Raw genomic sequence first — 27,056 nt, forward strand, 5'->3', positions numbered from 1 at the left:
ATATGGTACTAGATGCAGTGTACAATGAGATTGTTAGGGAGGTCTGGCAGATGATAGGGCAAAATTGCAGTGGAATGTGGCAGAGCCATGTATCCGTTTTCTGTCTGTAGGAGCCGTGTATTTCCATTCTGTCTATATTGTATTTTGTGACATGTTTATTATGGTAATCTGTCGTGTGGGTTGGGGCGTGGTAGAAGCAAATGAGTATAGTTATGTGTTAATGCTCTGTCTTAGTTGGTGTAGTTTAGTCTAGTGGAGAGGGGCGAGTCACAGGGAATAATTTTTTTTTGTTGATCAGATTGCTAACTTTGTTATTTCACTAACAAGAACACTAATTACATTTAGTTATACTAATCGGAATGCTAATTACTCATGCTAACTAGTCGCTAACCAGAATGCGTAGTTACGATAATTACATTAGTTGGAACGCGTAGTTGCACTAATATCGCTATTAGGCCTTTATATTGCTAATTTAGTTTCGTTAGTTCTTTATCGCTACAAAATTGTTCACCTTTGCTGGTTTCATAATAAAGGATCAAATATACCTTTTTTGATTTGGAAATCCATTATTTGGAAGCACGTCATACAGTGTTGAGTACCCTGGCTTAGTCTCTCAGCAGTTTTGGTTTGCTTTCGAGTAACCACTACGGGGTGACTTGCAGTGTAAAAATCAAAAAGGGTGACAAATACAGGATGCTGGCTTCAAATTATAATAGAAAATGTGTGTCAAAAGGGCAAAGTTATGATAGTCATAGGGAATTTCAATATGCATGAAGATTAGGAAAATCAGGTTGGTGGCTTTTCAGAGCAGCTTGTGGTTGAGCCCACGAGGGGAAAGGCTATTCTAGATTGGGTGTTGTGTAATGAACCAGATTTAATTAAGGAGCTTAAGGTAAAGGAAACTTAGGAGGCAGTGATCATAATATGACAGACTTCACCCCGCAATTTGAGTGGGAGAAGCTAAAGTCAGATTTATCAGTGTTACAGTGAAGTAAAGAGAATTATGGAGGCATGAAAGGGGAGCTGGCCAAAGCTGATTGAAAGGGGACACTAGCAGGGATGACAGCAGAACAGCAGTGGCTGGAGTTTCTGGGAGAATTACGGAAGGTGCAGGATAGATACTTGTCAAAGAAGAAGTTTTCTAAAGATGGGATGCTGCTAGCTGAAAGGGAAGTCAAAAACAACGTAAAAGCAAAAGAGAGAACATACAAAATGCTAAATAATATAAAAGAGGATACCAAACATTTTTTAGATGCTGCAGAAGTGGTAATGGGAGAACATCTGTGCAGAACATGAGGCTTAAGTATTTTGCATCCAACTTCACTATGGAAGAGACTTGCAGTTTGCCAGAAGTTCTAGTGTGTCTGGCAGCAGAAGTGAGTGCAGTTGCTATTACTAGGGAGAAGATGCTTTGGAAGCTGAAAGGCCTGAAGTCACCAGGACCAGATGGACCCCCTAGGGTTCTGAAAGAGGTAGCTGAAAAGACTAGTGGTATTAATAATGATCTTTCAAGACTCACAAGGTTTCGGCATGTTCCTGGAGGACAGGAAAATTGCAAATGTCAATCCACTCTTCAAGAAACAAAGGAGGCAGAAGAAAGAATATTATAGGTCGGTTAGCCTGACTTCTGTGGTTAAGAAGATTTTGGAGTCGATTGTTAAGTATGTGGTTTCAGGGTACTTGGAGGCACATGATAAAATAGGCCAAGGCCAGCATGGTTTCCTGAAGGGAAAACCTTGCCTGTAATATCTGTTGGAATTCTTTGTGAAGAATTAATAAGCAGGATAGGCGAAAGAGAATCGGTGCTTGTTGTGTACTTGGATTTTCACAAGGTCGTTGACACTGTGCAGAACATGAGGCTGCTTAACAAGGTGGGAGTCTTTTCTGGTTGATTACTGGTGTTCTGCAAGGATCAGTGTTGGGACCAATTCTATTTACGTTATCTGTCAATGATTTAGAAGATGGAATTAATGACTTTGTAGCCATGTTTGCAGATGATACAAAGATAGATGGAGGGCCAAGTAGTGTAGAGAAAGCAAGAAGGTTGCAGAAGAACTTAGACAGATTAGCAGAATGGGCAAAGAGGTGGCAGATGAAATATAGTGTAGGGAAGTGAACGGTCATGCACTTTGGTAAAAGAAATAAAGGCATAGACTGTTTTCTTAAAGTGGATATAATTCAAAAATCGGAGGTGCAAAGGGACTTGGTAGTCCACATCCAGGATTCCCTAAAGTTTAACTTACAGGTTGAGTCAGTGGTGAGAAAGGCAAATGCAATGTCAGCTTTCATTTTGGAAACTAGAAAATAAAAGCAAGGATAAGGGACTGGTGAGGCCTCACTTGGAGTATCGTGAGCTGTTTTGGGCTGCTTATCTAAGAAGGGATGTGCTGGCATTGGAGAGGGTTCAGAAGAGGTCACGAGAATGATTTCAGGAATGGAAGTGTTATCATGTGAGGAGCATTTGATGGTTCTAGGCCTGTACTCATTGGAACTTAGAGGAATGGGAGGGGGGAATCTTACTGAAACCTATCGAATGTTGAATGGTCTATATAGAGTGGATATGGAGAGGATGTCTGCTATAGGGGGGAGTCTAGGACCAGAGGGCAGAGCCTCAAGATAGAAAGACATCCATTTAAAATGGAGATGAGGAGGAACCTCTTTAGACAGAGAGTGATGAATCTGTGGAATTCATTGCCTCAGGTGGCTGCGGAGGCCAGGTCTCTGGGTGTATTTAAGGTAGAGGTTGATAGGTTCTTATTAGTCAGGTTGAAAGATTATGGGGAGATGGTAGGAGAATGGGGTTGAGAGGGCAAATAGATCAGCCATGATGAAATGGTGGAGTAGAATTGATGAGCCAAATGGCCTAATTCTGCTCCTACCTCTGATGGTCATATGGCTTTCTGGCTCATTGAAGGTACTTCTCAGACTGCTCACAGTACTGTAGTATGTTAATGATATGGCACTTTTTTACATTTACAACAATGTTAATGAGATTTAAATTTCAAAATCAACTTCCACTGCAAATTAATTTCATCTTTAATACTATTATTTTTCAGCTCTGCTGTCCTCTGCTGAAAGCAGTTCTGGTCTAGTATAAATCAACTGATCGGATTCATTTGTTAAAGCTGAAATGCATCAAAGTAGTCAGATTGGTTGGAAGGTGTGATTGAAGTCCATTGCAACCAGCTCATCAAATACTATTTTCTTCCACTGCTAAGTGTGGTTAAACATGAGAGATCAGAGCCCAAAAATGAACCAGTGGTTTCTCAGTGACATCTCCTTATGAATCCAAAACTACTTTCCCATTAAGCTGTGAATTATTGCCTCCCTTCTCCACAGGTCTATTTTTAAATCTTTTAATGTAGTTTCTGCTCCACAAAAAAAACTGAAATGAGTCTTACTGTCTAAAATTACAGCCTGTTATTGTGTCCATGAGTAAAAGTCTGCCATGTCCTCTGAACTTTCCTAGAGCCTTTGACACCTGAGGATCACCTGCTAAGTTTTCTGCTTCTGTTTCTGTACCCTCAAAAATCCAAGGTTAGGCCCTGATATTACTCATCTATAACACAAAGTGATGTTATCCAAAAGGCATATCAGATTCTATGTGTACACTAAAGGAACACAGTTCTACCTCAGGACTGGCTTTCTTTAACCCTCCACTACATCTAATTTGATAGGGTAGCACTTCTTATTACCCATCAGAGTGAAGAAATTTCCTCTGAGGGATGTTTGAGAAGGCTGAAGCAATTCGATGTCTACCATAAAATCCATTCCACAGTCACTGACTTCATTGCTGTCCCTCACTGAACCACTTTGCTACTTACGAGCACCTTCTAATCATAAGTTGAGCTTCGTACCCTTGATCCCTCTGGCACTTCGTTACATCTCAATATTTTCGCTAGCTAACCTCCATTCATCTGTAACTGAGATACTTCCATGTGCCCTGTTATATCCAAATTTGTCAATTCCAGTGTTCTCCTGGTCACTCTTGCTTTCAATTCTACATCGACCACTGGAGCTTTTGTTTCAACCAGCTCCCATTCCTGCTCTCTCATTGATCCTACTCTTGCTGCCCTACCCTGAGTCATAGTCAGACAGCATGGAAACAAGCCCTTCGGTCTGTCGTTCACACTAGCATTTACATTAATTGGCATTAATCCAGTTAAATCCACCCCACAATTCCATTGACGTTCAGGTTCTGTTATTTATCCACATACTAGAGGCAATTTACGGTGGCTAATCCATACATCTTTAGGGTGTGGGAGCAAACTTGAGCGCCTGGAATAAACCCAAGGAAACTTCACACTGAGGGATTTCTGCTTTGGTAACTCCTGCTCTTTAAATTCTGGTTCTTGCACTCATGGCCTTAAATCTTCTTTTCCTTCTCTTGCTTGAAAGTTTCTCCAAAATTCTGTACTTCTCCAATCTGGTCTCCTGTACGGTTTCTGTTTGCCTTGGCTAAGAGTTCTAGAATTTGCTCTCTGTCTTTCCCAGATGTGTGGTGCTCTTTAAAAATAATTTATTTCACCAAGTCATTCAGTTATCTTCCTAGTGCTTCTTCATGCAACTCAGTGTCAAACCTTTGTCTGATAATGCTCCTGCAACATCCCTTTGGACCAGCCTCTCTCAAACTTTTTGCCCTGGAGGAACCCTTGAATTAATTTTCAGGTCTCAGGGAACCCTTGCGTAAACATCATTGTGTCCACAGCTCTCAGTGCATTAGCGTGATTAGTAAGTTATAGATATAAAAATCCAAAAATAATTGTCAATTGTCAGTAGCAAATTAATTTTTAGCTAACTTTTCTTGAAAGAATAGGTAGCTAAGTTTAGCTTACCTTTCTTGAAATTAATCTCTTTCTTTCCTTTTCATAAATTTTAAAAACTCTTAAGGTGAACATAATAAATTTCTGTTAAATAACTGGCTTAAGCCAAAATGGGATTTAAGTTTTTGAAAGGTAGGCTCGGTAGATTTAATTTAAATAAATGTTGTAAATTGATTTTAAGTAATGCTATTTACAACATGAAAATTTATAAATGTTGAACAGTAAAGTTACAAAAAACCATAAGCCAAAGCAATATGAATAAAAATATAGCCTGAGGCATAGTTTTATACAAGACTTTGAACAAAAACATTTTCTTACTAAGAGATGTGATCAGGCTCAAATATAGGCCTAACATGTGAAACCTGGGCTTGTTTCTTTGCTGCACAAGTACTCAATTTTGGGTTGAGCTTGAGATACGCGCACACGGATTTCACCTTCAACTGAAATGAGATGATTTCTATCTTGCTCTTGATGCTTTTAAACAAGTAAAAGCTTGATCACACAAGTAAGAAGTTGACAACTGCAGCAAAATGTTCATTACTTTCCTATGAATGGCAGGATACTCTTCTTTCATAGAAATCCAGAACTTGTCCAGGGGCAGGTCAGTAAGTCTCATTTTGAGTGCATGATCAGACTGCAGCTCACAAAGTTCTTCCTCTTCTTTCAAAGTCAAGTTCTTAGGCTGAGTAGAAGATTCAGAGAAAGGGTCCTTCACCCAGTCATACACTTGTGTTGAAAGGGAGGAAAAATACTGTTCAATTTTGTTTTCCAGTGCTTCCAGATGATTTTCAATAAGACTCGAGATTTTCTGATATCTCTCCTCACTCTCAAGCCCAAGCAGCGGTGGAAACATTTCAAGATTTCCTTTTGCAACATGATTTTTCCAAAGATTCAGTCTTGCTTGAAGTCAAAACATTTTCGCCAGGGCCTTGCAGAAACTTGTTCAACTGGTTCTTCTGATTAAAAAAAATGTCTGCCAAGTAGGCTAGTTTCTGCAGCCATTCTCCATCTCCAAAACACTTAGCAAAATCTGGCCTACAATTTTCTTGAAAGTACTCCCGCAATTCACCTTTCAGCTCAAATACACTGTTGATAACTCTTCCTCTGCTAAGTCATCAGATTTCTGTATGTAGCAGGAGATTGATGGGCTCTTTGTCCAGGCTTTCACACAGTTTTTAAACATTCTCAAGTGAACTGGTCTTTGTTTAATAAAGTTAACCATTTGTAGTATCATTCAGAACTTCCTTCATTTCATCTCCAAGAGTTTTTGACAGCAGCACCTCTCTGAGAAGAAAGCAATGTGTTATGACAACATCAGGATTTTCTTTTCTTACATGAGAAATGAACCCTCTCATGGAGCCAACCATTGATAAGGACATAAGAAATAGGAGCAGGAGTGGGCCATCAGGCCCATCGAGCCTGCCCTGCTATTCAATAAGATCATGGCTGATCTGTCCATAAACTTAGCTCCATCTACCTGCCTTTTCCCCATAACCCTTAATTCCATTACTATGTAAAAACCTATCTAACTGTTTCTTATATATATTTGGTGAGGAATCCTCAACTGCTTTCCTGGGCAGAGAATTCCACAGATTCACCATTCTCTGGGAAAAACAGTTTCTCCTCATCTCCATCCTAAATCTTCTCCCCTGAATCTTGAGGCAATGTCCCCTAGTTCTAGTCTCACCTACCAATGGAAACAACTTTCCTACTTCTATCTTACCTGTCCCTTTCAAAATTTTGTATGTTTCTATAAGATCCCCTCTCATTCTTCTGAACTCCAGAGAGTATAGTCCCTGGTGACTCAATCTCTCCTCATAGGTTAACCCCTTCATCCCTGGAATCAACCTGGTGAACCTCCTCTGCACTGCCTTCACAGCCAGTATATCCTTCCTCAAGTATGGAGACCAGAACTGCACACAGTACTCCAGGTACAGCCTCACCAGTACCCTGTATAGTTGCAGCATGACCTCCCTGCTCTTGAATTCAATCCCTCTAGCAATGAAGGCCAACGTTCCGTTTGCCTTCTTAATAACCTGTTGTACCTGCAGGCCAACTTTTTGTGATACATGTACAAGCACTCCCAAGTCCCTCTGCACAACAGCATGCTGCAATCTATCACCATTTAAATAATAATCTGCTCCTCTATTATTCCTTCCAAAGTGGATGATCTCACATTTACCAACATTGTATTCCATTTGCCAGACCTTAGCCCACTCTCTTAACCTATCTATATCCCTATGCAGACTCTCCACATCCTCTGTACAATTTGCTTTTCCACTCAGTTTAGTGTCATCAACAAATTTTGCTGCACTACACTTAGTCCCTTCTTCCAAATCATCAATGTAAATGGTAAACAGCTGCGGGCCCAGCACCAACCCCTGCGGCTCCCCACTCACCACTGACTGCCAACCGGAGAAACACCCATTTATACCAACTCTCTGCCTTCTATCAGTTAGCCAATCCACTATCCATGCCCACACACTTCCTCCAACTCCATGTATCCGTATCTTATTTATAAGTCTCTTGTGCGGCACCTTATCGAATGCCTTCTGGAAATCCAAGTAAACGACCTCCACTTGTTCCCCTCTATCCACTGCACTCATTATGTCCTCAAAGAACTCCAGTAAGTTTGTCAAACAGGACCTGCCTTTTCTGAATCCATGCTGCGTCTGTCTAATGGAACCACTCCTTTCTAAATGTTTCGCTATTACTTCCTTAATGACAGCTTCAAGCATTTTCCCGACTACAGATGTTAAGCTAACTGGCCTATAGTTGCCCGTCTATTGCCTACGTCCTTTTTTAAAAAGTGACTTGACATTTACTGTCTTCCAATCTGCTGGGACCTGCCCAGAGTCTAGAGAGTTTTGATAAATGATTACCAACACGTCTACTATAACCTCCGCCAATTTCTTCAGCACCCTGAGATGCATCCCATCAGGATCAGGGGACTTATCTACCTCCAGGCTCTCTAGTTTGGGGCACCACCAGTACAGATGACAACACAGTTCCTCCAAGACAGACCTTTTGTTTCCAGATATGAAGACAAAACATTAAATATATCTTGACCTTTGATTGTTTTGGGTAGCTGTTTGCAACAGAAAATTTTTATTGAATTTCACCATCATTTACAAATCTTACAAATGCTACAACATAACATTTATTGTTGAAACCTTTTGAGTCATCAACCTGGATAGTTCAGGAGGGAGAGGCTGACATCACAGCCCAAGTTGGGTGAGTCCATTCAATGCTCAGGAAACGCACTTCACGCTCCTTATCAGCCTCCCGTCCTCCCCTCCATGTAATACAGCACTCACCAATTATCAACAGCCTCCCCTATCTCACATCAGAAACTGAGAATGGACTGAGCCAAATAAACACAGTCCTATTGCACTTTGTCACACTGGGCTGAGAGACCACTAACGAGATTGCTAACGGGGCTGATCAGTCACTAACCACCACTGAGAGCGCTATCGATTTCTCATGGAACCCCAGTGGAGAAACCCTGCTCTGGACAGTTCACTGTCAGTAGTTCTACATAAATGCAAGTTGATCGCATTTATTATTTAAACGTTACTGTCACTGAATTTGTAAAATTGTGGGGCACTGTGTGCTAGGCGAGTGTATCACATTCCCAGACTTTTAAGGAAAAGGCTCAGAAAGATATTCACAAGAGACCAGGACTTATAAGATCTATTGAAAAAAAATTATTTGTAAAACATCTTTTTGACAACTCAGAGTCAAAAAGTATTCAACAGGCAATAATGTACTTTTGAAATGTAGTCAGATTTAAACTGAAGGAGAAACAAGAAGCAAATTGAGCAGCAATTTGATACTATATGTTTGGGTACATTGATCGAAGGATACCCAGAAAAATGCCCTATCTCAGTTAGATCCCAGCAGATATCACTGAACCAACAAAGCAATGGAAGTTTGTTGCATTCCAACAACAACTCATGCTATTACTGTGCTAAAACCATTTTTCCTTTAACCTTTAATTATGACAGACTACAATTACAGCCTCATTGATCATTTGGTTCATCTCATTAACATTTTAGCCTCTGCATCTTTTTAACTTTGTTTCCTATAACTTGCAATCTTCAAGGGTCCATCTCTTTGTCTCCTTCTAAGAGGAGTGGTTTTCTCTGTGGGCTCTAAGTGACAAAATTGTGCATCTAGTCCAGTTTTCCTCTCACACAAAGTCCTTGGGACCAATGCTGATGCCTGCATTGCTGTTCTGTAGATACTGAGGTGCTTTCCAAGGTCAATATGAGACTGTTTAAAAGCAATGGAGCACCTACACATGACACCTCAAAAGACTGGAGGTGTACCAATAACACGCTATCTACAAAATCCGACAAAACAACTCGATAATCTGAAGAATAGTACATGCCCAGCAACAAAGCTCCAATAACCATCAGGCAGTTCTGCTGAGCAGCCCAGATCCTTTGTGGGCCTGACATTAGGCACATTGCTGTAGTGGCGGGAAATTGTCAGGTGCACAGAGGGCATAATTTACGGCGATCTCAAGGCTTTCCCAAAGCCCCCTTGAGACCATGTAGCTTCATAATAGGCCAATCCAAATGCCTGGCCCGTGGACACTGAAAATGTAAAAAAAAACAAGAGCAGCTAGGCTGGTACTGAAAACTTTGAATCTCTTCATGATTTATGGAGGTCCAATAAAACGGGTGGAGGAAGTGCAGCAGCTCCCATCCATCTAGTTCAGCACCCCCTACCACAGGTGTAGCAGCTTTGATGGATCTTAAACTGTCTTGTCACAGAGTTGGAGCAAAACATTCTTGACCTTGAGGGATGATTTAAGAAGACATCAGTGCTGGAAGCAGGATAGTTCACAAGGAGATGTGGGCACTGACACTGGCATGGGATCAGACGTTCTGGACTAAAGTTAAATGTCTCTCATGAATTGCAAGCAAATTGATAAGCTTTAAAAATTCTGCTGATGAATAAGCCTATAAGGTCTGAGTGTCCTGCTCAGAGAACGAGCTTTGAGGAGTATCATGTTCAATTGTGTAGTCTATTTTAACATTCCTAACTACCTCCATGTCTAACGCTGAACAGTCTTGATCTGTTCCTGCAGCAGTTCAGTTCGCTGCTGAGACTTGTAGGAATTCTTCATGTACTTGTTATTGCCTGAGGTGCTATATAAATATTATTTGGATATGAATGGCCCTGCTCTTTACCTATGGCTGGAGAGAACAGGGTTTTGTTGCTACATGCTTTGGAAGCTCAGTGTTGTCTGAAGTATTGGAGGCCTCCTACCTTAATAGAATAAGTGGGGGAGTGTGATACACTTTTGTTAAGTTTAATTCATTCAATCGAAAATTCTGTTACTGCATGTTCCTTGCTTGAAGCTGCTTATTAAAAAATGTCATTTTTTATGGAAGACTTTCTGCAGATATTTTAATATGCTGAAAGCAAAATAATTTAATCATTTAAAAAATTTTGTTTTTCTTTTAGTTAATGAAACTTGTAGAAATCTTGCATTTTTGGAGCCAACATTTTATATTTTAGCACAGTAGCATCTCCTAAGAAATTGACATTACTAGTATCCGAATGTGGATGTTTAAAAAGAAAGCTATGTAATTTTATGATGTTCTGTTCTTTCCCACAGTCCTGTTCCCAAAACTCTTCAGGTAGATAAAAATGTATTTGAAGTATTTACTAGGAATTAAAATGGTTGGTTTACATATTAGATATTTGAGCCCATCCCTCATTTCTCCTTAAGGTGCTAACTAATACAAGGCTGCTTTGTCCATCTTGAACCCATTTTTCCTTTGTAGCCAAAACTGATGAATATCTGGCAATCATCCTAGGTAACTCTGGTGATCTTGAATTTGAAATAATTCAGAAATTTTTCTATCAGACCATCAAGCATTTGAATAAGAATTTGCTAATAATACATTTTAGACAGAAGGGTGTATTGTAAGGTGCTCTGTAACTGGAGGAGAAATTTATCAATGGACGAGGAAGATTTATGATTTGTCAATCGCATTCTACTGTTTTATGTCCATGGGGGAGATGTGTTACGTCTTGTGTTGGAAATTCTAAATGATTATTATATTCTTTTCCTGCATTTTAGTCGATTTGTAGGTATTGTTGACATTGACAAAAACATTAGAAATTGGAGCAGGATTAGCCCTTTAGTCTCTAAAGGCTGCTTCTTTCAAAACAAATCCCGGCTAATCCTCTACCTCAAAGGCCATTGAAACTCTCTGGTGGCGAGAAACCTATCGGTCTCTGTGTTGAATAACATCAATAACTTGGGCCTCTGTGGCCTTCAGGGCAGAGAATCTCAAACAATTATCATCCTTCAGGCAAAGAAATGTCTCTTCATTTTAGTCCTAAATAGAGTGTTCTGTGAGACTGTGACCTTGGGCTGTACATTCTAGAGAAACGTATTTGTCATACCTATTCTGTCAAGCCCTCTTGTTTGTTTCGATAAAGTCATCTCCTCTTCTTCCAAACTCCAGGGAACAGAGACAATCTCCTATTTATACTTCCAGTTTATTTCTTGCTATCAGTTGAGTTATTGGTGTAGATGGCAAATAGTTGGGACCCAAGCACTATCCCCACAGTGTTTCACAGATCACAGTGAGCCAACTTGAGACTGGTCAACAAGAGTTATACCCTTTATTTTCTCAACACATATTACCCCCAGATTCACGTACTGTGAACTTGTTCACAAATCTACTTTGTTTGACCTTATTAAAAATCTTCTGGAAGTCCATAAACACCACATTCATTGCAAACAACAGGAATTCTGCAGATGCTGGAAATTCAAGCAACACACATCAAAGTTGCTGGTGAACGCAGCAGGCCAGGCAGCATCTCTAGGAAGAGGTACAGTTGACGTTTCATTGATTGCTGCTCAGCTCTTCCACTGGATTTTTGAATATTCAAAGAACATAGATTAGTCAAACACAACTTTCTTTCATAAATCTGCACAATCTCATTATTATCTTTGAAGTGTTTTAACAGTGTGTTCTATGCTGTGAATTCCTGGCGTCGGTTAATAGGACAATTGTTTCCCATTTTCTCTTTCTTTCTTTTCTTATATAGTAAAACCAGATTTGTTCCTTTCTAATCTGCAAGACCCATTCCAGAATCTATAGTATTATGGCTGATGATAACCAGACCATTTACAAATTCATTATTTGCCTCTCAGAGTGCTTGATGTCGATCATCAAATCTTAGACTCATTAACTTCTCTGGTGGTCCTATTTCCTGGCTACAGGCAGTACTGCCTACTATTTTCTACTTTCACTGGTACTATTTTTTTAAATTTCCACATTTGCATTCAACTGTTCCTTTAGTAATTCCAGGGTGTTTCATGTATCTTCCGTGAAAACAGATGCTAAGTATTTGTTTAATTCCTCTGCTATTTCATCATTCTCTTCCATAAATCTATCTGCCCCTGTCCGTAAGACATCCACATTTACCCTTGCTGCTCTTTCTGTTTCTATATGCCTTTCTGAAATCTGAACAACTGTCAGTCCTCAGGCCTACTGCCAGATTTATAAGACCCTACCTTTGACAGTGCCATGTTTAATTTCTCCAGTGATCTATTTTTCTGTTGTTTCCTGTTATGATTTTTGTTACCTTAAGATGATCTTATCAAATATCTTCTGAAAGTCCAAGTAAGTGACATCCACTGCCTGTCTTTTGTCCACCCTGCTTGTTACTTCCTCGAAGAACTCTTAACAGATTTGTCAGGCAACATTTCCCTTTACAGAAACCATGCTGATTTTGACTCATTTTATCATTAATCTCCAAGTACCTTGAAACCTCATCATTAATAGTAGACTCCGACACTCACCCACTTACCAATCACAGAGGTTAGGCTAATTGGCCTATAGTTTGCTTTCTTTTGTCTTCCTCCCTCTTAAAAAGTTTCCTCATGTCCCAGAACACACATTACACACTGCGGAATTGTGATGCCTTGCCTCACTTCTACAGAGAATATTAAGTGGAAAGTTTTCAGAAAATATGCACTGACTGCTGACCCACCAATGACTGCCTTCTGTCAATGTCAATTTTGACCTGTGAGGCCTCTTTCTAACCGATGCCAATGATGAGTTGCTTCTCGTGAGCCTGATCACACTTCCCGGACCTTACCACAGGATATGGCCCGTGCACTGAAAAGAGCTTTCACTGCTCCTTATTACAACTGACTAATCGAAAATAGACCTCCCAACTCCTGATCTGGTTGAGTAAGACTAGAGTGAGATTAACGTTTTGCTATTCAACTTATCTAATCTTTAATGATCACATTCCCCATCTGAGAGAGCTGTGGGCTCTCCTTCAGGAGCAGCCAACTCCTCCAATTTTCTGCTTCCCTAAGGATAGCAATTCGCTCTAATTTTTAAAAAGCTAAAGCATGAGATTTCCCACTGATAACACTGCATTTGATTTTACTGTAGACTCAGAGAATCAGTCTCCTTCTGTCTTTTAAGTTTTGACATGCTATAAAACTTTTTGGGATTCTGTCAACACAGTGGGATGACAAGTAGTCCTGCCTCACAGTTTCATCAACTGGGGATCAATCGTGCCCTTTAGTGTTGTCTGGGTAGAGCTTGCATGCCACTCTGTGGGCTTCTCCTGAGTGCTCCAGTTTCCTCTCCTGTTCCAGAGATGTCCTGGTAGGTTATTTTAAAAACACAAACACGAGGAAATCTGCAGATGCTGGAATTTCAAGCAACACACATAAAAGTTGCTGGTGAATGCAGCAGGCCAGGCAGCATCTCTAGGAAGAGGTAAAGTCGACATTTGGGGCCTAAACACTTCATCAGTCCTGACGAAGGGTCTCAGCCCGAAACGTCGACTGTACCTCTTCGTAGAGATGCTGCCTGGCCTGCTGCATTCACCAGAAACTTTTATGTGTGTTTCTGGTAGGTTATGTTAGGTTTGTGGTACTAGGAATCCAGGTGGCCATGAATAACACACACGAGAGACAGAGAGGTGAGGAACAAATGTGCAGCTGTTTATTTTGCTAATAAGTCATCTACCCAGAATGCCCTCTCACATTATCTTCAGTACATAACATACAGGGAAGCTTGATATTAACCTGCAAGGGTCAAAATGAACATGAAAACGTAACAAATCCCTTCCCCCCCCTTATCTTAAAGGTTTCTCCCCCTTTCACATTCACAGACTAGCTGCTGAACTATTAACATTTAATGGAGTAATCATCAAATTCAACCAACAATAAATTCACTTCGTGCCAGTTGAGTTTGAGCTGCTCCAAGTTCAAGTGGCCCAGAAACACTGGATAACTACCTTGAACAATGTACAGAGGTAGTTTCTTTCTCTGCTTATTAATCCCCATTGCAACGTTCCTCACAGGAACAACCTCACCAGTGTAATTCTTTAAAGTCAACCTTGCCCATTCTGGGGTGAGATGCTGCAATTTCTCCTGGCAAACTGTCTCTGACACCAGTGATACCTCACGACCCGTGTCCACCTGCATCCTCACTGTGGCCCCATCCGACCGCAGGGTCACCCAATAGCCGTCTTTACGTCCTGAAACAGATAAAACAAGCAAAGCTTCTTCAACCACAGAGTGAGAGACTCTCAGTCTGTCCTCAGTATGTTCCACCTTGTTCACCTGTTTCTTCTTGTTTTTCCAGAAGTCATTTTTCTTTATTACATTGTTTTTGGTAGACAGAGGCTGATTACTTTAAAGGCACATTCAATATGTTCCTTTTTGCCACAGCTTTGGCAATCTAAATACTTATACTGTACCAGCATTCTTTTGCTGAATGTCCAGTTTTGCCACAGTGGTAATATTGTTTGCCATTAAGTGCCTTTTTCTTAAAGTCAGTAGAAACTTTACGAATTTGGGAAAATGCACTGAATAGCTGTGCTTCTTTAGCTGACTCTCCACAGATGTAGTACTAATTTCAATTGCCTTCTGTAATGTTCATCTGTCTTTTGTAAGCAAATGTTTCTGAATTTCCTCAGTGGGCAGACTACATACGAGTTTATCGCGTAACATGTCATTCAGCGACTACCCAAGATCAGTGATCAGACAGTTGCTTCAGTACTGCTACAAGCTGTGAAATAGACTTGCCTGTCCTCTTGATTCCTTTTATGAAATTTAAACCTCTCATCAAAAATCAAAGGTTTAAATGAATAATAATCCTTTGAGATTTATCTTTGTCCTCACCAGGCTTAGCAGGTTGCACTACTGCATAATAAATTAAATATTTTTGCCCCGATTGCAGTCAGAAAAGTTGGAACATGAATATCTTCTGTAATTTGATATGCCAGTGCAAAATATTCGAGTCTTTCAGTGATGAACTCCATTGCTTGTAAGTTGTCTACCTAATACGTAACACACAGGGAAAGTTGACAGCAACCTGTAAGGGTCAAAGTGTAAACAAATACATAACAGGTTAATTGGGTGCTGTGTTGTACTTTGTGTGGAGAACTGGAGCAATAGGAGAGGGAATAGAATGCAAGGAAAAAGATGGAGATTAGGATTGATAGGATTGTTCTAAGAGCTGCCAAATGGCCTCATCCTTTGTCATGTACACTGCATAAATGTAATAGTACTTCCAAATCTGATTTGCATTTTATTTGCACAAAATTTTTAAAAAATGAAGTTTGAATTGTGCTCTTCCAAGTTAACATCCTTCTTTGGCTTGCTTCCGTTCAGCCTTCATTTTATAATCCTGTGGTGCCAGTGGACTTTGAAGAGTTCCTGATGTCGCAGTTCAACATTTCAGATGCTGATCTTCAGCAGGACCTGGGTGACTTCCCTGATGATGATCTGGAGATCACTTTTGTTCCAAGAGAGTGTCGAACCATTCTGCCTTCTGTTCCAGAAGACGGGTATTACATCTTTTTTTGACTTTTGACCTTGATTTACTATGTATATTTATAAACTGCTGATAATGAAATGCCAAAATACACTGGGCAATTTTCCTGATGCCTATAAACCGTTTAATAGTATTTGAATGTCAATGCCTGGGAGAGGATGCAAAGGAAATTTGCTTCAGTGTTAGTGGTGCCAACATCATTTCTGTGAACAGATTAGGAAAAAACACTAGTTCTTCTCCTTGGAGCAGAGTTGAAAAAGGTGTGCAAAATTACAAAGTGTTATCATATGAGGAATGTTTGATGGCTCTGGGTCTGTACTTGCTGGAATTCAGAAGGATGGCAGGGTGGGGGGTTTGCATTGAAACCTTTTGAATGTTGAAAGGCCTAGACAGAGTAGATGTGGAAAGGATATTTCCCATGGTGGGAGAGTCTAGGACAAGAGGGCACAGCCTCAGGACAGAGGGGTGCCCTTTCAAAACAGAGAGGCGGAGAAATTTCTTTAGCCAAAGGGTGGTGAATTTGTGGAATTTGTTGTCACATGCAGCTGTGGAGGCCAGGTTATTGGGTGTATTTAAGGCAGAGATTGATGGGTTCTTGATTGGACATGCATCAAAGGTTACAGGGAGAAGGCTGGGAACTGGGGTTGAAGAGGAAATTAAAAAAAAGGATCAGCCATGTTTGAATGGCGGAGCAGACTCAATGGGCCAGATGGCCTAATTCTGCTCCTATGTCTTATTGTCTTAAAGTTAATTTAATAGAAACATTCAAAATTGCCAAGGGTTTTCACAGAGTAAGTGAAATCTCTTCCCTTGGCCAAGAGAAATTATAATCAGAGGACAAAAGTTTAAGATAATTGGTTAGAGTCGCAGATTAAATGAGGAAAATATTCTTTCAGTTGTTTCCATTGATCTGCAATGTATTGTTTAAACATTATTGAATGCAGGTTCAAGAACAGCTTTTGTAAAGGTAATGGATTTATTTTCCTGGAAAGGGAAGGTTTGCATGGCCATGGAGAAAGTAGAAGATAGAATGACTGAGTACTTTTCTCCAAGAGCTGCAAGAGGCACAAATGATCTGATAGAATCATAACCCACAGGAAGAGATGATGATTGAAGTCAAAGTCGAGCTTATTGTCATATGCACAAGGACCTGTATGCACAGGTGCAATGAAAAGCTTACTGATGTGTTTTAACTTCAGAATCAGAATCAATGCCTACAGTGGATGCAAACTCATTGGCTTTTCACACCGGCCTTGGATTACCTGGGCAACACTAATACGTACATCAGGCTGCTGTTCATTGACTGCAGCTCAGCATTTAACGCAATCATTCCTACAGTTCTGACGGAAAAGCTCCAAAACCTGGGCCTCTGTCCCTCCCTCTGCAACTAGATCCTCGACTTCCTCACCAGAAGTCCTCCGTCTGTGTTATTAATTTAAGCTAGTTTTGCTCTGAAACATTGGAGGAAATTCAGTGGTGCCAATGTCTGGTTGGCTAAGATGATCTGAACATTTTTGAGATGCTTGGTTAGGAACTCTGACCTCTGGCTCTCTGCACAGTGAGAGTTCTAAACTCCCTCCTTATTGCACTATGTGCAAGCCCAGATTATGTGCTGAAGGCTTGCAGCAGAACTTGAATTTGCTACATTCTGATTCAGAGAAAAAGGAACTATGCCAAGCTGACACTGCAGTTCTAATACATATATGAAACCTTTCCTTTGTTTAAGTACAAGACATTGTATTTGTATTGCAGCATTTTCAGAGGAATTAGCTCTCTGTTTTATTATCAGAGACCATTTGGAAGTCTAGGGATTGTTTGACTAAACTAACAACACATTTATTTATTTCTAGGGTTGAGTTAGATCCACATGTGCGCGATTGTGTCCAGACCTATACTCAAGATTGGCTCATTGTCAACAGAAGGTAATTTGATTGCAACGTGATAAAGCATTGCTCTTTGATTGAAAGGTTTAACAAGTTTAAACATAGTCACAATTCATGGAATTTTTTGTGGTTGTTCTGAGATACTATTTTGAGCTTTGAAATTTGATTATTCTCTGAATCAAACTACACTATACAGTACACGTACATATATGACTGACTGACTTCACATCATGTGTATTTAACAGTTCAGTTATTAATTTATACTTCCTTTTCACTGTGCATATAAGATAAACGAACAAAAAAATTGAGTATTAAGATAAGCTCATTGGGCATATCAGTATGTAAACACCTGAAACAATCATGATGGTGGTGTGAGTTATTTGCTGTTTAATGTAAGTGCAAAGATGTTCTCACCCAGGACTTCCACAGATGGCATTATCAACATTAATGGTGTCTTTCAGAGGTCACATCACTGACAAGGTTCTTGCAGTGCTGGAAGTGAATCAACAACACATATCATTATTAACAAAGTGTAGACCTGCCAAATCACCCAATGAGCATTGTGCTTCTGAATCTTGTACCAAGTTGCAATAAAAAGCTTATCTTGTGTACTGCTCATACAGGTCAGATCATTATATGCTGCTTAGAGGCAGAGCAAGTTACAACAATAACACTGCAGAATATAGTGGAACAATGACAGAGAAAGTACAGTACAGGTAAACAACAGTACTGGAACCACTTGGTGGTCTTATAACAGCAGGGTAGAAGCCTTCCTTGAGCCTGGTGGTGTGAATCTTCTACGTGATGGAAGAAGGCAGAAGAGAGAATGTCTGGAGTGGGTGGGATCTTTGATTATGCTGGCTTCTTTACTGAGGAAGCAACAAGCATGGGGTGGGGAGGCTGGTTATGTGATGTGTACAGCTGTGTCCACAAGTCTTTGCAGTTTCATGCAGTCATGTGTGGAGCAGTTGCTAGACAAGATATTATGCATCTAGATAGGACATTTTTTATGGTGCATCAGCAAAAATTGCTGAGGGTCGACAGGGGCATGCCAGGTTTCTTTAGGAAAGTAGAGGTGTTGGTGAGCTTTCCTGGCCGTGGTGTCTACGTGGTTGGAACAGGACACTGTTGGTGATGTTCAATCCTAGGAACTCTCAACTCTCAACCCTCTCAAACTGAGCACTGTTGATGTAAGCAGGAGCATGTGCTCTTCTTGAAGTCAATGACCAGCTTTTTGTTCTGCTGACATTGAGGTTGCTATATTGTTGTCATGAACAATGTGTAGTGAGACTCCAAGCAAGGACAGGCTGATGATAGGGCCAAATTGCAGTCTACAGGATGAACTGCAATGCAAAAGACAGACAAAATAGAAAAGGGTGTGTACAGGACTGAATGTGTTATATTTGAATGTGCACAGTACACGGAATAAGGTAGATGAACTTGTAACATAGTTACAGATTGGCATGTGTGATGTTGTAGACATCACTGAATTATGGCTGAGAAAAGATTATAGCTGGGAGCTAAACTTTCAAGGATATACATTGTATCGAAAAGACAGACAATAAGTTAGAGGTGGTGATGTTGCTCTGTTTCTAAAAATTGATATCAAATCTTCAGGGAGAGTTGATATAGGGCTGGAAAATGTTGAATCATTGTGGATAGAGCTAAGGAACTACAAGGGTAAAAAGACCCTGATGGGAGTTGTACACAGACCCTCAAACAGTAGGAAGGGTGCAGTCTACAAATTACAACGGGAGATGGAAAATGCATGCCAAAAGGGCAATGTTACAATAGTCATGGGGGATTTCAATATGCAGGTAAATTGGGAAAATCTGGTTGGTGCTGGATCCCTAGAGGGGAATTTCTAGAATGCCTACTAGATGGGCTTTTTAGAGCAGTTTGTAGTTGAGCCCACTAGAGGATCAGCTATTCTGGATTGGGTGTTGTGCAGTGAGCCAGAATTGATTAGAGAGCGTCAGGCAAATAACTCTTAGGGGCAAGTGATCATATATGATTGAATTCACCCTGAAATTTGCAAAGGAGCAGCTGAAGTCAGATGTGTCAGTATAACAGTGGAGTAAAGGGAATTACAGAGGCATGTGAGAGGAGTTGGACAGAATTGTTTGGAAAAGAACACTGGCAGGGATGATGGCAGAGCAGCAATGGCTGGAATTTTGGGAAGAAATTCGGAAGACATGGGATAGGAAGACATGGGAGATATATCCCAAAGAGAAAGAAATATTCTGACGGCAAGGTGACACAACCCTGGCTAACAAGAGAGGTCAAAGCCAACATAAAAGCCAAAGAGAGGGCATATAACAGAGCAAAATTAGTGGGAAGTTAGAAGATTGGAAAGCTTTTAAAAACCAACAGAAGGCAACTAAAGCAACACACATAAAAGTTGCTGGTGAACGCAGCAGGCCAGGCAGCATCTCTAGGAAGAGGTGCAGTTGACGTTTCAAGCCGAGACCCTTGGTCAGGACTAACTGAAGGAAGAAGGCAACTAAAGAAGTCATTCAGAAGGTAAAGATAGAATCTGAAAGTAAGCTAGCCAATAATATTGAAGAGGATACCAGAAGTTTCTTCAGATACAGTAAGTGTAAAAGAGATAAGAGTGAAGATCGGACCACTGGAAAGTGATGCTGGAGAGGTACTAATGGGGTACAAGGATATGGCGGATGAACTGAATAAGTAGTTTGCATCAATCTTCACTGTGAAAGACGTTAGCAGTATGGTGGAAGTTCCAGATGTCGGCTCATAAAGTGTGTGAAGTTGCCATAACTTAAAGAGAAGGTTCTTGGGAAATTGAAAGATCAGAATGTAGATAAGTCACCTGGACCAGATGATGTACAACACAGGGTTCTGAAAGAGGTGGCTGAAGAGATTGTGGAGACATTAGTAATAATCTTTCAGGAATCTCTAGATTCTGGAATGGTTCTGGAAGACTGGAAAATTGCAAATGTCATTCCACACTTCTAGAAGGGAGAGAGGCAGAAGAAAGGAAGTTATAGACCAGTTAGTCTGATCTCAGTTATTGGAAGGAGGTTGGAGTTGATTGTTAAGGATGTGGTTTTGGAGTACTTGGAAGCACCTTATTAAATAAGCTGTAGTCAGCATGGTTTCCTCGAGGGAAAATCTTGCCTGACAAATCTATTGGAATTCTTTGAAAAAATAACAAGCAAGATAGACAAAGGAGAATTGGTGGATGTGTACTTGGATTTTCAGAAGGCCTTGGACAAGCTGCCACACATGAGGCTGCTTAGCAAGTTATGAGCCCATGGTATTACAGAAAGTTTCTGGCATGGATAAAGTAGTGGCTGATCGGCCAGAGACAAAGAGCAGGATTAAAGGGAGCCTTTTCTGGCTGGCTGCCAGTGACTTGTGGTGTTCCACAGAGGTATGTGTTGGGGCCAGTTCTTTTTATGTCACAAGTCAATGATTTGGATGATAGAATTGATGGTTTTGTTGAAAAGCTTGCAGATGAGACAAAGATGGCTGGAGAGGCAGGTAGTTTTGAAGAAGTAGAGAGGCTACAGAAGGAATTAGACAACTTAGGAGAATGGGCAAAGAATTGGCAGATGGAATACAGTGTCGGGAAGTGTATGGTCATGCACTTTGGTAGATGAAATTAAATGGAGAGAAAATACAAAAAACACAGGTGCAGAGGGACTTGGGTGTCCTTGTGCAAAAATCCCTGAAGATTAATTTGTAGAGTGGATATGTAGAGGATGTTTCCTATGGTGGGTCTAAGTCCAGAGGACCCAGCCTCAGAATAAAGGGGTGACCTTTAAGAACAGAGATCAGGAGGAATTTCTTAAGAGAGAGTGGTGAATCTGTGAAATTCGTTGCCACAGGTAGCTGTGGAGGCCAAGTCTTTATGTATATTTAAGCCAGAGGCTGATAGATACTTGATTGGTTAAGGCATGAAGGGGATTGAGGCTGAGAGGGAAACTGGATTAGCCATGATAAAATGGTGGAGCAGACTCGACGGGCAAATGGCCAAATTCTGCTCCTATATTTTATGGTCTATGACAGCATGTTACTAGACTGCCTATCTCCTTCCTATATCCCGACTCATCATTATTTGAGATATGACCCACTATGGTGATGTCATCTGCAAACTTGTAGATGGAGTTAGACCTGAATCTGGCCACATTGCTGCAAAACACAAGGGAATAGAAATAACTCAAGTGTACAATGCTCCAGGCTGGTAGTAGGCCTTGCTGATGACTTTGAAATTCAGTCAGCTCAGTGATTTAGACCATTAAATAAATTAGACTTACAACCAAGTTTAAGTGGAGCTTGGACTGCAGAAAGCCATTCAGCTACCCTATAAATGTCTACCAATCATCCCCGTTTTATTATTTAAACAAGTGGCATAGGCATATGGGCAGATTTTCATATTGAAATCTTAGTGGCCTACGAACTAGTTACCAATATCCCACATTGTTTTTATAATTAGGGGTGTTATTTTCACAGTCATAGATTCATTCAGCAAAAAACCAGTCCCTTCATCCATGCCAACTCATTCAAAGATAATGAATCCTGTAACAAGCAACACACATCAAAGTCGCTGGTGAACGCAGCAGGCCAGGCAGCATCTCTAGGAAGAGGTGCAGTCGACGTTTCAGGCCGAGACCCTTCGTCAAGACTAACTGAAGGAAGCCTGTAACAACTTGTGTTCATTTTAATATCTGCTTACAGGAACCAAGGAAACTTGGGGGCTTTTGGTTCAAGTGCACTCGGATCAAGGCGCGTTCTGTGCAAGACTCTTTCAAAGCAGATATTTGAATCAGAAGAAAATGGTGACTCATCCAATCAAGATTTTCCGGTATTGCATTATCTAATTCACGGCAATTATTTTTTAAAATTCCTTATAACTCAAGTAGGTGCAAATTCTGGAAGTCTGAAATTAAAACAGAAAATGCCGGAAGCAACCTGTGTGCGGAAAAGGAATCAAAATTAATGTGTTAGTTCAAAGACCCTTTGTCAGAATCAGGATAGAGTGAATTCATGTGTGTCTTAAGATGCAGAGAGAAAGGTTTTGATAGGACAAAGGGAATATCTTGGATAGGATAAGAACAGGATTGACAGGGGAATAAGCTGCTGATTGAGTAAAGTTGGTTGTTGGATAAATGAGGGCCAATGCAAGGTGGTAATCTGAACAAGGGAACTTAAAAGTTAAAGGGAGATTCAATGCTAAGGGCTTGACAGCAGTGCTTTTGGTTATGAACATGCTTTAAATTCAGGATCACTGATCACTAGTCACTAGTCACTAATGAGGTTCTTTGCCTAATCTCCAAATTTACAAAGGGTAGTAAAAACACAAAATGCATAAAGTATCCAGAGTCTCAGACAAAGAAATGCAAAAGCTACTATACAGAATTGTAAGGAATCCTAGACAGGTGAGGTCATCCTAATGGAAACTGACAAACTGTGTCAATGCAACAGGTGGATAACTTATAGCAGAAGTGGTTGGTTTTGATGTAAAGGAAGCGCGCTACCTCAAGCTGTTGAATTTAATATTGAGTCTGAAAAGGTGAAACCATTTTAAACTGAAGATCTATCAATTAACTTACTTCAGCAATGCCCTTCTTCCATGGCAAAGCTATCAGTGATCTTGCAAACACGAAGAATTCTGCAGATGCTGGAAGTTCAAGCAACACACATCAGAGTTGCTGGTGAACGCAGCAGGCCAGGCAGCATCTCTAGGAAGAGGTACAGTCGACGTTTCAGGCCGAGACCCTCGTCAGGACTAACTGAAAGAAGAGCTAGTAAGAGATTTGAAAGTGGGAGGGGGAGATCCAAAATGATAGGAGAAGACAGGAGGGGGAGGGATGGAGCCAAGAGCTAGACAGTTGATTGGCAAAAGGGATATGAGAGGATCATGGGACAGGAGGGCCAGGGAGAAGGAAAAGGGGGAGGGGGAAAAAGGATGGGCAAGGGGTATAGTCAGAGGGACAGAGGGAGAAAAAGGAGAGAGAGAGAGAAAGAATGTGTGTATATAAATAAATAAATAAAGGATGGGGTATGAGGGGGAGGTGGGGCATTAGCACAAGTTAGAGAAGTCAATGTTCATGCCATCAGGTTGGAGGCTACCCAGACGAAATATAAGGTGTTGTTCCTCCAACCTGAGTATGGCTTCATCTTTACAGTAGAGGAGGCTGTGGATAGACATATCAGAATAGGAATGGGACGTAGAATTAAAATGTGTGGCCACTGGGAGATCCTGCTTTCTCTGGCGGACAGAGCGTAGGTGTTCAGCGAAACGAACTCCCAGTCTGCGTTGGGTCTTGCCAATATATAGAAGGCCACATCGGGATCACCGGATGTAGTATATCATCCCAACCGACTCACAGGTGAAGTGTCACCTCACCTGAAAGGACTGTCTGGGGCCCTGAATGGTGGTAAGGGAGGAAGTGTAAAGGCATGTGTAGCACTTGTTTCGCTTACAAGGATAAGTGCCAGGAGGGAGATCGGTGGGGAGGGATGGGGGGGACGAATGGACAAGGGAGTCTCGTAGGGAGCGATCCCTGCGGAAAGCAGAGGAGGGGGAGGGAAAGATGTGCTTAGTGGTGGGATCCCGTTGGAGGTGGGTTCATTGTCCCTTTTATTTTCTTATACCGTTTCGCTGAACACCTACGCTTTGTCTGCCAGAGAAAGCAGGATCTCCCAGTGGCCACACATTTTAATTCCACGTCCCATTCCCATTCTGATATGTCTATCCACAGCCTCCTCTACTGTAAAGATGAAGCCACACTCAGGTTGGAGGAACAACACCTTATATTCCGTCTGGGTAGCCTCCAACCTGATGGCATGAACATTGACTTCTCAAACTTCCGCTAGTGCCCCACCTCCCCCTTGTACCCCATCCGTTATTTATTTATTTATATACACACATTCTTTCTCTCTCTCTCCTTTTTCTCCCTCTGTCCCTCTGACTATACCCCTTGCCCATCTTCTGGGTTTCCCCCCTCCCCCTTTTCCTTCTCCCTGGGCCTCCTGTCCCATGATCCTCTCGTATCCCCTTTGCCAATCAACTGTCCAGCACTTGGCTCTATCCCTACCCCTCTTGTCTTCTCCTATCATTTTGGATCTCCCCCTCCCCCTCCCACTTTCAAATCCCTTACTCACTCTTCCTTCAGTTAGTCCTGACGAAGGGTCTCGGCCCGAAACGTCGACTGTACCTCTTCCTAGAGATGCTGCCTGGCCTGCTGAGTTCATCAGCAACTTTGATGTGTGTTGCTATCAGTGATCTTCTCCTTATCCCTATACATCCATCGTGCAATCTCTCTGTAACTCAAAGCTAACCTGATTACTCTTTCTCGATTCAAACACACTCACTCTGTTTCTCTTTCCACAGATGCTACCCGAAGTGTTGATAGTTTTCCGCATTTTCTGTTTTAATTTCCTTTTCCTCCCTTACTATACTGTTCTTTTCCTTTCATGAGAAAATTTTATTTCCTGTGAAAATTGTAAACCATCTGAATATTTTGTATATTTTGTTTTTTCTCCAGTCTTTGTACAGTTGGAGCTTAAAAGAAATAGCTTGATTATTAATGAGTGATCCTGAATGCAGAGTATGTCTTGGTGCCTTTCACTGTCAAAACCTTAGCACTGGGTCTCTCTAGCTGTCCATTTCCCTTTCCCTTTTTAAGGTGTTTCTCAAGAAGTACCTCTGCCCATGCATTTGGTCATCTGCACTAATGTCCCCTTATGTGGGTTTTTATCAAATTTTGTTCAATATTTTGTTCCATGTGAAGTACTTTTGAAGTGCTAAATTAAGATTGTAGTGGGAACAATAATGATGTTTTTATGCTAGTGGTGGAGAGGAAATTTACCATATAAGGACATCACCATCTCATTGATCAAAATATCAGACTGTTGTTACAGTCACATTAAAATGGAGCAGACATTTCCACAGTAATATGGCCAATAACATATCTGTCCACAGTCTTTTTATTATTTTAAACTATGTATCAAAGCAGATGCCTAACGTTAATTTTACAGTCATAAAGCTACTTCTGAAACATGAGGGATTTACTCATGTGATGTTGGACAAAATGTTTAATGAAGAAATACTCTGTTTATTAGGACCGCTTTGCACATGCTCTAAATCTGTAATACCATTTTCTCTCATGGATCCTTCTGTTTCAATTCCTGATTTTTTTTTTTTTGCATGCTGTCGAAAATGATTTTGTTTCTACACCTCTTAAAATGATGGTTAATGAGTACTTGTTATATACCCAGTCTAGATTTATATGGCTAGTATCTCTTCAGACAATAGGTAGACCAAGTTGTTAATCTTAAATGCTTGCAAAGGACCATCAGTGTCTTTTATTGTGTGTGTGTGTGTGTGTGTGTGTGTGTGTGTGTGTGTGCGCGCACGCGCGCCTTTTCAGAACATGTACTGTTCTGAGCTTTTATTCTCTCTCTGCAGTCTGATTAGCACATCAACCAGCAAGCCCCATTATGTTTGCATCCTAATGTCAATTTATTGAAGTTCAAAGTAAACTTATCATCAAAGTACAGATATGTCACTGTATACAACCCTGAGATTCATTTTCTTGCTCAGTAAATCCAAGAAACATAATAGAAATCAGTGAAAGACCACATCCAACAGGACGAACAGCCAGTGCAACAGAGTACAAACTGCACAATTACAAAAAGAAAAGAAATAATAATAGTAAATAAATAGGCTAAAAATATCAAGAACATGAACACAAGGAAATCTGCAGATGCTGGAATTTCAAGCAACACATAAAAGTTGCTGGTGAACGCAGCAGGCCAGGCAGCATCTCCAGGAAGACGTCGACTGTACCTCTTCGTAGAGATGTTGCCTGGCCTGCTGCGTTCACCAGCAACTTTTATGTGTGTTTCAAAAACATGAGATGAAGATTCCTTGAAAGTGAGTCCATAAGTTGTGGGAATAGTTCAGTGTTGGGGTGGGTGAAGTGAACCCACTGGTTCAAAAGCCTGATGGTTGAGGGGTAATAACTGTTCCTGAACCCGGTGGTGTAGCTCCTGAGGCTCCTGTGTGTTCTTCCTGATGGCAGCAGTGAGAAGAGAGCATGGCCTGAGAGGAGTCTTTTTTGATGGATGCTGCTTTCCTGCGGCAGTACTCCATGTCGATATGTTTAATGGTGGGGAGGATTTTACCCATGATGGACTGAGACATATCCACTACTTTTTGTAGGATTTTCCATTCAAGGGCATTGGTGTTTCTATACCAGTCAAAATACCCTCCATTACATGTCTATAGAAGTCAGTCAAACTTTTAGATGACATGCTGAATCTTCGCTAACTTCTGAGGAAGTAGAGGCACCGCTGTACTTTCTTCAGAATTGCATTTACATGCTGAGCCTGCGACAAATCCTCTGAAATGTTAACACTGAGGAATTTAAATTTGCTGACCTTCTCCTCTGATCCTTGGATGAGGACTAGTTCATGGACCTCCGGTTTCCTCCTCCTGAAGTCAATAATCATCTCCTTTGTCTTGCTGACATTGA

The 27,056-nt window shown here is 40.9% G+C and overlaps 1 protein-coding gene across 8 annotated transcripts in view; it reads left to right on the plus strand.

The window, feature by feature from the left end:
* The window catches only part of dock8 (dedicator of cytokinesis 8), a 256,091-nt gene that overhangs the window by 81,811 nt on the left and 147,224 nt on the right, over positions 1 to 27,056 (plus strand). For 7 of the 8 annotated variants that reach the window (XM_072281729.1, XM_072281730.1, XM_072281731.1 and 4 more), the window contains 3 exons: positions 15,502 to 15,677; positions 17,515 to 17,586; positions 22,252 to 22,378. In XM_072281729.1, the coding sequence (XP_072137830.1) occupies positions 15,502 to 15,677; positions 17,515 to 17,586; positions 22,252 to 22,378 (375 nt within the window). Of the gene's footprint in view, positions 1 to 3,121; positions 3,161 to 15,501; positions 15,678 to 17,514; positions 17,587 to 22,251; positions 22,379 to 27,056 lie in introns of those variants that run through there. The other variant, XM_072281733.1, reaches the window with a different exon arrangement.

This window comes from Mobula birostris, chromosome 17 (genome assembly GCF_030028105.1).
Source record: "Mobula birostris isolate sMobBir1 chromosome 17, sMobBir1.hap1, whole genome shotgun sequence".
Classification (NCBI taxonomy): domain Eukaryota; kingdom Metazoa; phylum Chordata; class Chondrichthyes; order Myliobatiformes; family Myliobatidae; genus Mobula; species Mobula birostris.